General features: G+C 36.6%; 1 protein-coding gene and 1 non-coding gene across 7 annotated transcripts; both read left to right on the top strand.

The window, feature by feature from the left end:
* Nucleotides 1-1,092: 1,092 nt before the first annotated feature.
* Nucleotides 1,093-10,610, top strand: LOC103700810. 6 transcript variants are annotated; one of them, XM_026802107.2, is made up of 7 exons: nucleotides 1,096-1,488; nucleotides 2,646-3,500; nucleotides 4,716-4,801; nucleotides 6,174-6,308; nucleotides 7,331-7,947; nucleotides 8,192-8,303; nucleotides 8,405-10,610. In XM_026802107.2, exons 1-5 carry the CDS (start codon nucleotides 1,177-1,179, stop codon nucleotides 7,473-7,475), a joined length of 1,533 nt encoding a protein of 510 aa, XP_026657908.2. In that variant the 5' UTR covers nucleotides 1,096-1,176; the 3' UTR covers nucleotides 7,476-7,947; nucleotides 8,192-8,303; nucleotides 8,405-10,610. The 6 variants fall into 6 exon arrangements, with proteins under 6 accessions (XP_026657917.2, XP_026657916.2, XP_008780911.2 ...); XM_026802111.2 differs by having other exon boundaries at nucleotides 8,192-9,869; nucleotides 9,988-10,610; XM_026802116.2 differs by having other exon boundaries at nucleotides 1,093-1,488; nucleotides 7,503-7,947; nucleotides 8,242-10,610.
* Nucleotides 10,611-11,403: 793 nt separating this feature from the next.
* On the top strand, nucleotides 11,404-11,506 carry LOC120104143. Its single transcript, XR_005506597.1, has one exon. It is a non-coding gene; the product is annotated as a U6 spliceosomal RNA (small nuclear RNA).
* The last annotated feature ends 5,531 nt before the right edge of the window (nucleotides 11,507-17,037 follow it).

The raw sequence follows: 17,037 nt of genomic DNA, 5'->3' as shown, positions 1-17,037 counted from the left end.
ATACGAATAAAGAATTTGTGAATTAGAAACTATATAGAAATAGTTTATCCAATTAATTCCTGTATGCTGAAAATTTCCTCAACCAGTTACTAGTAAATCCTTTTACAAAGTTTGGGTATATCATTTATATCATAAAAATAAATACAAAATTATATAAGTCGATCAACATTGAATTTTTTATCCTGCTTTTGACAAAGCTAATTCATCAAGGCTTTTTTTGATGGGAAATAAATCGAAAGAAAAAAACCATTGTTAAAGAAGAATCTAATTTCTTTAATTTTGTTGGCACTAAAAATAAAACTCAAGAAAAAAATCCAAAGAGAAGATTTATATTATCAAAATTTTCTTTTCATGTAATATAATTTATTTTTTTCAGAAAGTAGTGATTTTGAGAGAAAATAAGCAGGCATATAGCTTAAGATAACTTATTTGTATCTTAATTACTTTCTCAATTATGATCTCTTCAATTTTCTTATTCTAAAGAAGCGATAGATTATGAAATGAGATCAAACCAATTTCAGACATTGTGAAGGATGTGTTACTTTTAGTAGATTTTGCCTTTCTGCTTTGAGCATGACTCTGTCATCCTTCTAGTCCATGTTGTTTTATCTATTTTACTATTCTTTCTTTTCCCTTCTTCTTTATCTTGAACCCTTGGGATTTCTTTGTACCTTCGCCTTTTAATTTTCTTGATGAAAAAGTCTAGTCTATGCCTAATCTTTTACTAGAGAAAAAAAAAAAATCTTACTCCAAGTCTCCAAAAAAATGTGAAAAAAATATTCAATTTTCTTTCCTTCCTTTTTTTTGGTTAATTTATATTTTTTATTTTCTCTAGGACCAATAGAACCTAAGAAATTGAAAATAAATTACAAATACAAAAGTATATGATTGTGCATGGGCCTGTTGCATGACCAAGGAATAAACCTGCAAAGGTTATTCGGAAACGGCCCAAAAAGAGACAAGCCCAAGTTATCATTAACAGGCCTAAATGACCGTAAATCCATTTCTTAGCCAGCGGCCCCAAAAAGAATTACTTCATACGTGGAGGTCTATTGGTAAGCCACGTCACCACTTTTCTTCAGGGTAATTCGCCGTTTAGCCGCGCTCGGTCGGCGGAGGACGGCCTCTTCTCTCTCTCTCTCTCTCTCTCTTCTCCGACGCCGATTTCCGGCCGCAATGGTACTTCGAGCGAGAGAGCTCCACCGCCTTCAATACCTACTCCCAGAGGCCTTTGGATCGCTTTCCAGGGGCGGAGGTTACGGGATGGCCGGCGGTGGGAGGAGGCTGCTGAGCGCCGGGAACACCAGCGGCGAGGAGTTCGCCGGAAAGAGCGCCTACGAGGTGCTTGAGGTCTCGGAGACCAGCTCGTTTGCCGAGATCAAAGACTCGTTCCGGAAACTCGCCAAAGAGACCCACCCCGATGTCTCGCCGTCGCCGGATGACCCTGCCGCCTCCCAGCGGTTCCTCCAGATCCTCGCCGCTTATGAGGTACGAAGTTGCCATCCTTGTGAGTGCTTGATAGCTTGATCTGAATCGGGTGAGAATTTAATATCTTTGACGTTTTGCTGAATTTGATATGTGTCTATTATGGATTCGTAGAGATTGATATATTTAGGGGAATTAGATCACTGTGGAGTGTTGGTAGTGATTAAGACTATGGTTCGAATGACTCGGTTGTCCCAAGGAGACAAAAATTTGGTTCTTTTTTTATTGAAAAAAGAATCAACTCTTAGGTTACGAGTCGAGGGGAATTGGTGGATTTGACAAGATAGAGGGTTCTTATGAATTTGTCAAGATTATGGTGTTTAGGTTGATGAATTTTGGGATTATTATCTCCTGTGAGCTGGTAGTAGTGAGTAAGCTTAGTGTTTGAGTTACTAAATTCGTTCAGAGTTTTTAGGTTAAGGATGAGTGACAGTTGGTGTGCTGCATCAAGGGTTGAGGTTTGTTTACCTGATGATTTGATGTCAATGTTGGTGGGACTGATGATTGCAATCCTTTTCAACTCTTCGTTATAAATTTTAGATTTAATCCGGGCTATCCGATCACTATTGTTTAAGAATTTCCCCTCTCTACTTATGTTGTATAGGATTAGCATTGGGCAGGTGAGCTGAATGTGTAATGATACATGGGATTCTAGATAAGTGATTTGAAGAACGATTGTTGGGTTTGTGAGGTGCACATGATGATGTGAAACTATGATGCGAAAACTTGGAGGGAGATTAAATGAAAGGAAGGAGCAATCACACAACAATACCATCTTACCGCAAACTATATCATATAAGATGATAGGACAATAGCATGGTGCTATTGAGAGTAGTCAATAGACAACTTGTAAACTGGTTAACCTAAACTCTGCAGTTGTTCTACCGGAAAGTATAATGTCCCGTCACTAAATTTACAATATCTCACTATATTGGCCCAGATATTATTATTATTATTATTTTTAATGTTAAATATGTTAGTTGGAGGCTAACATGCTGGCTTGTATATCTCCATAGGCATAAAAATTCAGTGCTGTACTAGCATATGATTGCATTTTGCAAGAACAAACTAAATTAAATTGTGCTTCCTAAGAAACTTGTTAGATGTGCATCAGCTATATCCTTCTAATTCTTGTCATATTTGTTGTTATTCTACTGCAGATTCTTTCGGATTCTAAGAGAAGAGCCCACTACGACAGCTATTTGTATTCCCAGAGAACAATACCTCATAAAGATCATGGGCTTGGTTCAGCTGTTTATGCATACAATTCACCTGTAATTTTGACAAAGCAAAATAATGTAGTGGAGTGGCTAAGGTGGTACAGACTTACTATTGATGACATTCTTATGCAGAAAAAAGTTGTGACAAGATCTGGTTACTTCGGTAAACTTGAGAGCGAACTTTATTCAGCAATACGTACTGCATATTATGGCCCAATTATTGAGTCTATGGATCTTCTTCCTGACTGTTTTGAAGCTGAAGAGAGGTCTGTATATGAAACTTCTGAGGTGTTGCACTTGGTTTCAGGACGAGATCTATTTGGAATTGTTAATATAGTTGATAAGATTCCTCAGTTGTCACATATAAGCCATGAAAAGCTGAATCCCTTTGATTCCGTGGCTTCTGGACTTTGTCAGTATGTTACACATACTGCAATGGAAAAATGTTGTGATTCTTTTGGAAGCATTAATATCCATGAAGAAGATGTTAAACAGGACAGTAATTTTCAATCAGATGTTTACAAAGATCTTGAATTGCATATCTATGGAAGAGCAGTCGCTGTTGCGACTAGGAGCCCTAAATGCAAATGCATTGGCACACAAACAATAGATTCTGAAGATCACATTCATGTCTTTCTTACTTTACATGATGCTCAAGATGCAGTTTCATCTGGATCGAAAATTCTCCTAGGCACAATAACTGGATTAGGAACAAGTGCAGAAGAAGCATCCTGTTCTGTTTATGATGGCAGTGGTACAAAAACTCATGTGATTATGAAACACAGAACTTTGCTGGTCTGTAATTTTATTTCACTTTAGGATTTTTTAATTTCATATTCCTAGTTATTTTAGATGTAATATTGATTCTTTATTAGTCTAGTGCCATTATTTTCAACTTGCTGCAAGGGTTTCTCTACCTTACCTTACCTTACCTTGATCATCCTTTACTCATGAAATAGAAGATATTTTAAATCGGTCTAATTATTTTGCATATTTCTTAACTTTCATGATCAAAAAACTTGATTTTCAAATGATTATCTTTTTCTTTTTGCGGCAGTGCTATAATGAAATTATATGGTGCATTTCTGTTTCCATTTTTCCAACATTATATTCACCTCTTCAGTTTTTTGTTCACCATCCTGGGACCCTCTTGCAAGCATGCATAGACTTTGTTGTCCATCATACTAGGTAAGTTGCATTTCATCTTACTGAGTTAGGTGTTAGAGCATGCTTCGTCATTATCTCCACTTTGTCCAAGCACGATGAGGAGAATGGAGAGGAAGTCTAAGAAGAATCATGATTAAACAATTAAAAAAAAGAAAGAAAGCATGCTTTTGTTTGTCATGAGTGGTACAGACTGTGTACCGCATAGACGAGACCATGTAGTTTTAAGCATAAACAGGCTGTTTGGCTTATCTTCAGTTGCATGGGCCAGTTTTGGACCCGGTTAATTCATCTTCGTCTTCTCTTTTCTTCTCTCCTTCCTCTTCTATTTCTTATATTCTTTCTTGTTGTTCATCTATGTAGTTTAGATTGCTTAACGTCTCTAGGATCCAAGAGCTACAACTTGATACGAGAGCAAGAAAGATCTTGCTCTAGTATGGGAGAAATTGAAATTTGTTGTTATTTGGTTGTCAGGTCATCTCTCTGGAATCTGAGCTTCCCAGCAATGTCAAATTTTTTTAAGGGGTAAAGATAGCAACCTTCATCGTTGACTGCCATGATTGTGGCTCCATGTTCTTAGAGCCGTAATCTGTTGGGAATATGAATACACACCTAATGTTCAAAGAAACCTGAAATGTTTGAATGTCATCTAGAATTAAATTTTTTGTTAAAAAATTGACCTGTCAGCTTATAATCTGATACAGAATATGAGAACTAAAACAGTGTTTCTTTTATAAAAAGTTAATGCAAGTGTTCTTCATGTCCCTAGATTGAGTGGTTATATGTATCTATTGTATTTCTGCTGCACATTCTACAATTGGTAATAGTACTTTTATCGACTCCCAGGTGAAGCACGTGCGCTGGTTTCGAGTTGGGGGTGAGGTCTCATCTTGTGAATGCCAGTGTAGTAGAGCAGGCTTACCACCTAGCAAGTAAGTTGTTATCTTCTTGTTTCCAGACTCTTTATAATTTGATGGACCCTTTTATTGGCTTCTAGCTAACTGTCATAGTGTCAAATCTTATGCTTACCTCACCTTTAGTTTTTCCCCATATTAGCAGATTAACCATTTAAGCTTATGCTGTAGTTTCTTTAGCAAGCTGGATACCTCGCAGTCTTGTGGGCATTGTGGTTGGCAAGGGAATGTATGCCAGAAATATAAAGTTGGCTTTAACATTTGTCACATGGTAAAACATTGGATAACTGTGTGGATATTGATGAGAAACTACTGGAGTCTTACATGATGGATTTTTGCTAAAATAGATACAGGTAACTTGCAAGTGACAGAGATTTATCCTTAGAACTCCTCTTTTATAGTGCCTAGTCCACTGGTCTGAGTCAAGGGTTCTTGGGTATAATGTGTTATGGGCGGAAGTGGAAGGTGACCATGTAAGGTGTCATTAGACTTCCATGCAGGGCACAAGTGGAGTGTGATTATGTAAATGTCAGGATTGATCAATAGTAATATATTACCGATATATTCGAGCTAGTTTAAGCTACCTATGCCTTTTGACTTAAATGGCAATACATTAGCAATTTGACTCTTTGGCTTGTAATTTATGCATTAACAAGCAGTTTCTTATATTCAACATTGTGTTCTTTCAACTTCATTTAGGCATTCCAATTTCAGCAGAATCTTGGATATTGCTTCCTACTTTGAATGGGTTTAAATTTCGTTAACAGTCTTCATGGGTGCCAACCAGTACCGGTTATGTGTAGATTCCTTCTCATGCCAAATTGTGTTTGGCCCCACCTCAACTTTGTAGACTGTTGATGATAGGCCGAGCCAGACATGAAATGTTCTCAAACTTCTAACAAATTATGACTCGGATTATCAAACCAAATCCATAGGTGCTACCGACTGACTTGTTGGTCATGGAATCTTCTGAAGATCTGCTATATATGAAGTAAGAGATAATGCAATAAATTTCAATGGTGCTTGTAAATGTACTTTATAGTGAAATAAGGTAATCCTGTTTTATAAAGCCCATGATATCTGGACTCTTAATTTGTTGGAAGAATGAGTATGACTTCAATAGAAACAAGAATTGTTTTCACAACAATATGCATTAAAAAAGTAAAAAACAAACTCATGAGCGGTCCAAAAGCATTACAAAGCTGTGGCAGTTTGGATGTAAAACTGAGACTGGAGCATAGGGGCCAGAGAGTCCAAAGTGGACAGAAAAACTTGCACACTATCATTAAATTACTATTGCTCTTAGTGACCGAGTACTAGACATTTGATATGCACTCTTTTTTCTTAAATAAAAAAAAGATGTCATGCCGTATGCATCTCTATTTTGCAGATATTGGCTGTTTGAGCCTCGTTGTAGCATGCATGACATTGGTGGCTGGTACATTGAAACATTTGGTCAGGACAAGAAAAGAAGGACTGTGCCTTCCCAAAGGCAATGGGATGGTATGACTGAACATCCTGAAAAGTAAGTGTACCATGTGACTATGATGCCTGATTCTGTAATCATCTTATTTTGCTGCTATGATAGACACATCGTCATCTTCTGCTATACAAGCATGTTTTACCTTCAATTAAATTATTCTTTGCATTTACACATTTCTTATTTATTGGACATGTAGCTCATAATGTTAGATGTTCATTTACCGATTTCTGAATTTGCTCATATTTCTGAATCCAGTAAGGGTTTGACAAATCCAATACCTCATTATTGTGCTCAACAATTCAACAATGACACATGACAGAACAATGTAGACCATTATGATATACGTTGCTTTCATCCACAAAACTGTTCTCCAATGTATCACCATCATGCATCATACATCCCTTTTTTGCGCACTTCTAATCAGCAGGCTATTAGGTTACCATAATACTATACACCTAGACTTTACCAACGACTATCCTCTGCTCTATGAACAAGACAATCTTTTAACTTTTGAACAGTGATATGGATATGTAACATGGCATGGACAATTGACATGTCCATGACTTTGATGTAACAAAAGAGTTAAAAGTTGAATAGTTGTGGATATCTAGATTTCTGATGATGCCTTTGCATTTCTTATGTTGTAGTACATGCCAGTAATTGCGTAACAAACATCACTAGTATATTGACATCTAGAAAATCTCAGCACAATCCCCCCTCCTCTCTCTCTCACTGTTGACAAACAAACAAGGATACTTTCCAAGATGACAAGTACATACAAAACTAGAAGCACATTCCATTCCTTGCATTATATTACAATACTTTAACTTCAATTAGGAGGAGTAGCTAGTTATGTTTGCTTAGCTTGGTGTGACCATAATCTAGTCATAATTGTTAGGCAATGCTGCTTCATATATATTGATTCTGATTTTGTCTTTAAATATTCTGGTTACATGGCCAATTAAAAGTCCTTTATGAATATATTTAGATAAACTAAAATCTTGATAAGAAGTTTGTATTTGGTTCTTTTGCATGTCACAGACTTTTAAGTATGTGAATTGCAGGAGATTGCATCCTGCCATGTATTTGCTGGCTCTGGCATATAGAACATTAGATCTTGAGGATGCAAAAAGAAGGAAACGAAGTTTTAGGGGTTTTGTGGAAGCAAAATTTTATAGTGTTCTTCATTGGTGTCAGAAGCTTCTATAATTTGATAAATTTGGATTTTGGACATAGGAAGAGGAGGAATTTTACGGACCTTCTGCTATCTTGGGACCTTTTGACAATATTCAGTTTATCTTTTCAAAGGATGTGTCATTGTCACCATTATCATCTGTGGTTCGTGTCTCAACAGTGCACCTGAAAGTAGCAAACAGTTGCAAAAGGATATAATATGGTGGACCCTGCTATAATGCAACTTCTATAAATTTTCATTTGTGTGCATTGATGTTCAGACGTGGCTTCACTGAATGGTAGGTCCAAGAACGGTGAGTTATATGAACAAGACAATCTTGCAGCTCTTATCTCTTGGTATTGTACAGAAGGAATATCCAGGTTTCGTATCTTAATGATATCAATGAATACAACTTGGACTCATTACCCTATGAAATTAAAAGGAGGATCCAGTTTTCGAGCATGCAACATGTCCTACCACCACTCCTCGCATCAGAGACCAGCAAAGGTCAATAGCCAACTTCATTCTTCTCCCAGCAATAGTATTCCATAGACGGAATATGGGAATTAAGTTATCCTTTATGTCATTTATTTACTGTTTTTATGTTAATCCCATGCTTCAAAGGATCGAAAACGTTTCAAGAAACTGCCATTACAAAATATCTGTAAATCAAAAATAAGAATTCCATATTATGGTTACAGAAGATAATACTTTTATTACTGTATGAATATATTTTGATTCCTTTTTGCAGGAACTACTTAAACCCTTGCCTATTTCTCTGCATGTTTGAACTCTTTCCAGGTCCAGGGGGACAATGGAGGACTGCTCCTCAGTTACTTGAACTCAACCGCATAACCAATAAGGTAGGTGCCTCCACCCTCAGCTGGCATTACTTGAGCTTGAGCTGTATTTACTCTTATCCTTTTCGGGAATTTTACAAAGTTTTTTTCCCTTTTTCGTGCAGTTATCAGTTTAATTTTATATCCTCACAATGTGTGGGCATCTTGGTGTCTAAGATGTAAACAAATGAAAATTGGAAAAGTAAACTCTGTCCATTTTCAGCCATTATCCAGTTCAAATATGAAATCTCACCATCTAAATCAGATACTCTTTGCTTTCCAAATGGTTTAAAAAAAAACTTTTTATTTTCTTGGGGAGGAAAAGGCTTTTTATTTTGCTATGCAAATTGAGCCCCTATTTGTGAGTCACATGCCCATTATCCGGTGACTATAGTGGTGCGACTGCAGGTATGGTCTTATCATTTACTTGATAGTTGATGCAGAAAGAAGTATTTTAAGTAGATGAATTAGGCAAAAAATGTATTTTAAGAAGATGAATTAAACGTGAAATGAATGGTCAATGTAAACTGCTGGATGCTTTACTCCTCACAGCAAGAACGTACATTAGTTTTGCAGAAAGATTGGAAATTAATCCTTAATGTTCTCCATCCTTTCCTGAGCCCAATAGCCCAAGTCGGGTCCAATTCTATTGAAAATCGATGAAGATATAGAACTTATATTAAATCTATCATGATTCATGAACAAGTTTCCCAAATACTGAAAATTTTCAAGCAGGCCTCTGGTCTTAGGAACAAAATGTGAGCATATTCAGTGATCCACAGCATTGTTATTCTCGAAAGATCAAGCATAATCACAAATATATGAGGATTAGAACGTGTACTTTACATCGGTATAGCTGAATCATTCCCAAGGCCTATAGACAAAGCACGTAGCTTACGCCAACTATGCCAGATCTCCTTTTTAAATCATGGCCACATGTAAATTACAAGAATCTGTTTATTTTCTACAAGATCGTTGCATATAGAAACACATCACTCTATCTCAGATTTGAAGTAAAAAAAATTATGTTCCACTTGTTCATTTGGTGGGCTATGCTATAGGTTTTTTTTTTTAATCACTAATTCATTTTAATTTTAAGACTTAAAATTTACAGTTGTTCTTATTATTATTGAGTTTCTTATAGTAGGTAGGCATTAAACTAAACAAAGTTTTCTCTTTCTTGAAGTTCCTTGAAGGAAAATTCCGACAATAATATTCCAGGGATATTTTTTTATAATTTGCTTTGCAAAACTCGTTCTATGAGATAAATTTGACTTTTGACCACTTATCAAGTATTAAATAGGATTTACTTAGGATCAACTCAGAGCTTTCTTAAAACCACCTCCATTGTAGGATTTGCATGCACCAGTTAGTTGCCAAAAACTAGCTCTTTCTTGAAACTATGATGGCTTCCATCTGTTTGTGGCTTAATTTCTAACATTACGAAATCTACTAATTTCAATATATACTTCACCCAACTTACAATCTCAATTGTCACTTTAGTAATTTCAGCTTCCAATATACACTATAGCCAAGATTAAATGGAAGAGATGTGCCTACCACTTGCAAAGGTCTGCTTTCAAATCAAAGGTCAGAACTGACCCTGCTGAACCCCATCACTAATATACTTCATGTGGAAAAGGGATGGATTTTTAACTTCTGCGGGGTTGTGTGTTGAGACCTTGGGGTGTTTTGGCTGTCTTTTTAGGGTGTTCTATTGTAACAGGCGATGCCTTGTTTTCATGTGACGAGTGGTGGTAACTGTAATAGCCCAATCCCTTGGGCTATTGGGCCGGCCTGTGAGGGCCCTAGAGTGGGGGAGCACGTGCGCTGCACGTGTGGGCGGAGTGGGCGAGGAAGAAGACTCCCAAGTTTATCTCGGCGGAATCTGAGACTCCTAGGGCAATCCAAGTTTATCTAAAACTTTAGGTTCTCATCTATTAAAGTCCTCCTCCTTCGTTGAATTCCATCACTAATCTTTTGAGAAATAACCACGAACTCCAAGCTTCTTTTCTGGATTTCTTTCTTGTTGGTTTAATTGAGTTGTATTGGATGTTTGAAAAGCGATTTCATAATTTATATTTTTATTTTGGTATTGATTGCTATTTTCAAACTATATTATTTTATTGGTGCAAATGTGCAGAGCTTCTTACTAGGTCGTAAAGCGCACAATCATTTTTCTCTCTTTTTTAGTATTTGGCTATGGTTGAGATCACAAATGAAAGGGATGAAATAGATAGAGCATCATTATTCTTGGTTGGATGAATGAATTTTGTAATTATGTATAAAGTTTATTACTTGTTATGAAATGAGATTATTTTTGTTCATAGATATTGAGGTTGTAATAACTTTTTCAGGCCTAGCATATTTTTTAGGGTTTTGTCCTAGGAAGCGTATGACCGTGTCATGTGGCCAACCCGGGTGATGAGTTTGGGGTGTGATAGTAACCCCACCATTTTGCTCAAAAAAAGATAAATTATTTGTTTAATATTCTCGGTGCTTCTAAGTTGCTGGATTTATGGAAAACAAAGACAATCTGAAAGTTGAAACTAATGATTGACATATCCATTCTACTATGATGCATTTTTGAATGCCAAAAAGGGATTTGTTCCTGATTTAACGTAAACATGTAAAACCATCATACTGTTTCATTTTAAGCTATATCTTTCTAAGTTATCATGCAAGGGTTTTCTTTAGCTCTTTATGCTCTTGTGGATTTTTCACCATCGATGTCACTTTGCACATGATTCTTAATATAATGGATTTCTAGCACCAAACGGATGCATGATATGTCATATTAAATCAATATATGGATGTCGAGCAACAAGACAGCCAAAATCCAAGAAATAATAAAAAAAAAAAAGATAAGAATGCCTGAACTGTTAAGTCGTTGATGTTCTCCTTGTATGGTGACAAGAAGAAAGGTTTAGAGTAGGGAGAGGAATGGAGAGATAAAGCGAGGGCGGGAGGTCCAGTTGCCTACAAAGGCAGGGCACTGGCTGTTTGGGGAAAAAACGGGAAAAACAAAGAGGTGAGGAGATCGCTATGGCTTTGGGAGAGAACTGGAGAAAGAGAGAAATAGAGGGAGAGAGGAGTGGTTTTGGGAGAGAATGAAGGGACGATGGTCTTTTCAGAGACATCCGATAAAATTAGAACCATATAAAGGAGATTAGCATGGCTCCTGCACAAGGACGATACGCATAAATCAAAAAATGGTCTAAATTTTTTCGTCTTATTTTTCTTAATTCGGCTGATAATACTTATACTAGACTTATGTGAGCTATCGTTGTAGCAGAGAGGGCACTGTCAGAGAGAGCTCCAGCCAAGTACCTTTTTGAATAATATATATTTTTTAAATTTTTTTATTAAAGTCTGTTTTGTAAAATCGGATGGAAAACTGGACTCTGGACTATGTATGCAAAACCGGTTTTAAAATAAATTTATATATAGTTCGAAAATCTGATCTATCTCAAAATATATCTCATGGTGGTGATGAGCGATGAACCAGGAATGAAGTCTAATCCATTTTTAGAACCAACGAGTTAATCGGTACATAATGTAATCGATTCATCAGTAAAGAAAAGCCCAACTCCTCGATCAAAGCTATCCCATGCTGGTTCCGTTCCCAATGGAGTTCTTGTTATTAGTCTGTTTTGGAAACCGAATTTTGAAATCATATCTTGTATTTTGTATTTTGATGTTTTTTTTTCCTGATAAATTAGATTATATCACGGAGATATCATATATTTTGTGCAGGATTTTTCTGGGATATATTTGAAGGTCTGATTTTTGAAAGCAGGTATATGAAGGTCTGGGATAAATTAGCTCATTCGTAATCATTTCAGCTTCATGATCTCTTGTACGCTAACTCTGTTAACCATTAAAAATTAAAAGTTTTGGGTCATTTCCAATAAGGGAGAGAAGTATCTCTTCTGATCCCTCGCCCGAACCCCATTCTTCTCTTTTCACCGCTGATCTCCACCCTTGGTGGCCTCCACCCCTCTTGTCGCGCTGGAGGAATCCCTCATGGGTGGTTTCTGGGTTCCAATAAGTGGTTCTACGACGAGTAGTGCCTCCGGCGAGAGATGCAGGCTCGTCGACTGGTAGAATTATTTTAGATATATTTTTTATTAAAATTTTAATTAGTTTATAATTGATTGTGCCAAACTTAATCGATCTTTATCAAAATTGTCAAAAATAGTCAACCTTCTAGTACTATATAAAAGCTGCTCCCATATCACCTAGCTATCTTGACCCCCGCCACATCACCCGGCCCGGAAAATCTTAGCACCAAGACCGACATCTTTCAATTTTGGCATCCTCCTCCGCAAGATCATGAGCTGTCGTAATACCATCAACCTTCGCTCCTGCCGTGCTTCGCCAACGTCCGCCCCTCCCCCCCCCCCCCTCCAAAAAAAAAAAAACTCTAATGCGCAGCTGGTGAGAATTGAATTTTTTCATGCTCGACGTAAATTTTTTTTTATTAAATACTAAAAATTTATTTTTATAGATTTTTTACAAATATTCCAACTAAATATAAAATATTTTTTATTTTCTTGTTGACGTTTCTTTTTTTTTCCGAACCCAGAAAATTCAAAGTTAAATCAGGTTTGAAGGGGAGCTAAGATTTTAAATATATATTTATGCATGTTATGAATTTACGACAAAACCAAGGAAGGTAATTTAAAAACCACCTTAGAAGGAGAGTTTCAGAAGTGAAAAAGGGAAAGGAGAAGATTTATTATTTTACTGTTAAGATTCTCATGCTGTCTTTGGTGTTTCTTCTACTCAAGAAGAAGGTATTCAAAATAAAGGAGTATAGACTTGATTGTTTTTCCATAAATTTGTTTTTGATACACAAATAAAATAGTAATCTAAGCGAGGTTACTAAAAATATAGGCACTGCATGGCTTTAAACTGATCATCTTAGAACTCTATTAGCTGGATTTAAATTAAAATTTGGGACTAGACATAACCCTTTCAGGATTTTGCTTGGGCCGAATCTGGATGATCATTGGTATCGTTTCTAAATAATTTTGTATCATTCCTCAATTGATTCCAGCTGGTTTTCATTGGAACTGCTCTGCGTCTGATTTCACGAATATTTATTTGTGCCCAAAGTTCAAGACTTGCTCCAACCTTAGGTCTATATACTAATACCAGGCTTAGCTTGGGACTGAGTTAAATGCAGAGAATTTATGTTGAAGTATGTCGCCTTCTTGCCTAAAGTTGTTCCTTCCATTAACCAAGAATAGCAGCTTCACATAAAAATGCAGCCTGTGAGCTAATTTCCTTACTTTTCTGACACTATGTAGTTCATTTTTCATTTTCTTTGAAAGTCGTAAAAAACTATGCAAATAGGACTCCTCCCCTGCATATCACTTGAGAGGAAGAGGATGTCCAGGGTTCAAGACCTATATGGAATTTTTCCCAAAAGTTCGGCTTGGATAATATGACCACTGCTTCTATTGTTATCCTCAAAAATTAAGAAGAGACCTGTTATGAGAACTTTGTATCAGCCTATCGATACGCAAGTACTCATGCTTTTCATGTATGCAGTGTGCAACCACCCCACCAACCAATGGCTCTTACAGTCTTCTTCTCCTTCTTCTTCTTCTTCTTTTTTTTGCTAAAATAAATAATTTATATAATTTTAATACGTTTATATCTAAAAAGATCAAAATACAGTACTTTATAGAGCACTTTAGATAGCTTCTTATTTGTGACTCACAAAACACCTCTAGAGAGATTGGCCACTTTTACTGTTGTTCCGGTTCAGCATTTTGGTTGATAAATTATGTATTCCTGTTAGAAAGATAGGAGATTATTTGGATATCCATTCAAGCTGGAAGTTTGCTTTATAATATTATTAAGGATACCAAGATGTCACAATATCTGCAGTCTATGAAAAGGATCCACAATAGATATGGAACCTGCACAGATTTTGGATCCCAGATTTTGACTAGATTGAGGTTGTGATGGATCCCAGATTTCTGTTTACAAGATGGATAGAGTTTTGCATAAAATTATAAAAAATATTTTTTTCACATATAAATTATTTTTATTTAAAAAATTATAATATATATATATATATTCGGATCAAATTTAAAATAAATTTTATCATTATCTATATTTGGGAATCTCTAAGCATCTTGCAGTTTCTAATCTAATGTCTTTACTGTTGAGTTATCTATTTATTTTTTTTACTATGTTGGTTGAACTTATGCGACATTAGTGCATGGTGCAAAAAAAAAAAAAAAAAAAAAATTTAAGACTGCAGGTCCTCTGTCACGTGATACATCGTCAAAGTGGAGGACAGCTCAGGAGGCACACTCATTGATGTAGGGGTGAGTGGGCCCTACGTACACCTGTCCTCCCTGTCCACCACAGGTTAGCAACTGCCAACTGCCGCTTCTCCATTTATTGAGCTTTTCCTTGAAAGCATTACTTTATTCCAAAAACAGCATGCCATCTTTTTTTTCTCTCTCCTCTCCGGTGGAGATCGGATAAGACCACTGGCAAAGCGGTCCGCGGCTACGTTGCTCTTAAAGTCAATATTAGACGGCTAATGGTATGGAATTATTTCGTTTTATAACATCACCTCCTGCAAAGTACTTATTCTCGCCTAGTTTTGCGTTTGGATTGGGTTTTCACCTAGTGACGTATAAACTGCAGTTTGGCCACTCAAGCTTTCTTAAAACTAGTGGCAATAATACAACCAAGCATGAGTAGAGCAAAAGGGAGATAAAGCTCTTCCAAAATGGTGATACGTGGCGCATGATATGGCTCTAGTGAAGAGGCTAATATATCAAAGGAAAGGAGCACTTTGAAGTTGAGTAAATATTAAGAAGGATTGAAGTGGAATGATTCTTTTTACTACAAAATATATATATATTTTTAAACAAAACAAGAAAAGGAGGTTTCCGGCAACTCAATATAAATAGATAAAATATCAAAATGCAAAATATTGCAAGAATCGAGTGGCGCATGATCCCGAAACAGGCTGGTTTCTTCCAACTGACCTTTATTGATAATCCAATTTGTATTTCTGTTAACCTCTGTATTTTAATAGAAATATGTGTTTAAGGTAGCTTTGAATATCCTCGAACATGTGAAGCTACTACTTTCTTTCGTAGAGTTAATTAGAGTGAGGAATCACTTTGAACAATGATCGCTATGCCAATCATATTCTGAGCAAGCTATAATATTTTCTCTAAAATAGAATGATTTTGATGCTTTTGACCAACGCAAAGGACCTACTTCAAAAGATAAAAAAAAGAAAAGCCCTACAATATATGGATCTAAAAGACTAAAATAATCATTAAGAGAAAGGACTAGCTTCTTACAACTCATCTAAAACAAGGGGCTTAATATAAAGTGTAAACCAGCTTAGACTATAGCGATGTACAAATACCAATCTGGGAAGGGTTTTTTTGTGAAAAAAAAGGAATACTACACGAAATTATAGGGAATTTGGAATCTAGGATCAGGAGGTCATTACCAGAAATTTTTTTAAAAAAATATCACTTAAAGCAATCCCGTATCAGACTATTATAATTCCGCTTGCATCTATTCCCGTTGTCCACGAAGCCACGCTTTTTTATACATCTCTCTCTCTCTCTGTTTATCTTCCTCTTATTAACCCTTGGATCGCTTCCAAGATTTTCCGGGCCTCTCTCGTTCCCCTCTCGCTCAGCTCCAGCCCCTGCCTTCCCCCCACCGCGACGCTTCCCTTCCGCCCCCTTCTCCCTTCTTGGGACTGAGCAGCGAACGAAGGAAGAAACCTCGAAGAGAAGAAGAGAAGAGAAAGGTAGCGGAGATGGGAGGAGGCAACGGGCAGAAGTCGAAGATGGCGCGCGAGAGGAACGTGGAGAAGAACAAGCCCCCCAAGGGTTTTGATCTCATCCCCCCTCTCTCGATGTCTCGATCTGTTGGAATTCTTTAGATTTCGAGCTGTTTTCTCACCGATCGATCGACTGTTTTGACGTTTTCGGTGCAGGGAGCCAGTTGGAATCCAACAAGAAGGCCATGACCATCCAGGTTCATCTCTCGTTCCCCTTCTCAATTGGAATAATGTTCTGATTTTTTCAAAGATGTTTTAGGGTTTGATCTTTCCGTTGTCTCTTTCGAGATCATATGAAATCGGTCAGATCTTGCAGAATCGTTCTTGTTTAGTGGAAATTTAGATGGTTAAGGTGAGTACTAGTCATAATGGAGGAGGACAGCGTTTTATCTCGAGGCCTTTGGATTACCCACTGAAGTTTATAGCTTAATGGCAGGTTATTTGTTTGTTTGGTTATCTTGCTTTGTTGGGGGATTTGTTTGTCAGCATGGTGGTTCTTGGAAGAATGTTCTAAGAATGCTCAGTAGAGATTAAAACGATGATAAAAAAATCAGATATTTTTATAGTTACAATAATATAGCGAAAGAGAGGATATGCTCCTTTAGAAAACAATACATTGGCATCTATGAGAAATTTTCACTGGATACACCGAATATTGATGATTTTATGAATTTGGTGGATTACTTTCCATTGCTGAAGAGGGTGAATGAGACTTGGTTAATACTCATAACCAATAAAATATTTTTAAAATCTTGTTACTATTTGTCATTCACTGTATAAGCATTTTAATCTTTTAGTTATTGGAGCAAACCAAATTTATATCTGTTCTGAACTATTTTGTGGTTTGCTATGCAAATGGATTTATGGATCCCCCATTGGAACAATTGTTTGCATTATATGCAAAATACGTTATTC

This window comes from Phoenix dactylifera, chromosome 16 (genome assembly GCF_009389715.1).
Source record: "Phoenix dactylifera cultivar Barhee BC4 chromosome 16, palm_55x_up_171113_PBpolish2nd_filt_p, whole genome shotgun sequence".
In the NCBI taxonomy this organism is placed as follows: domain Eukaryota; kingdom Viridiplantae; phylum Streptophyta; class Magnoliopsida; order Arecales; family Arecaceae; genus Phoenix; species Phoenix dactylifera.
This window is presented reverse-complemented; position numbering and strand designations above follow the sequence as displayed.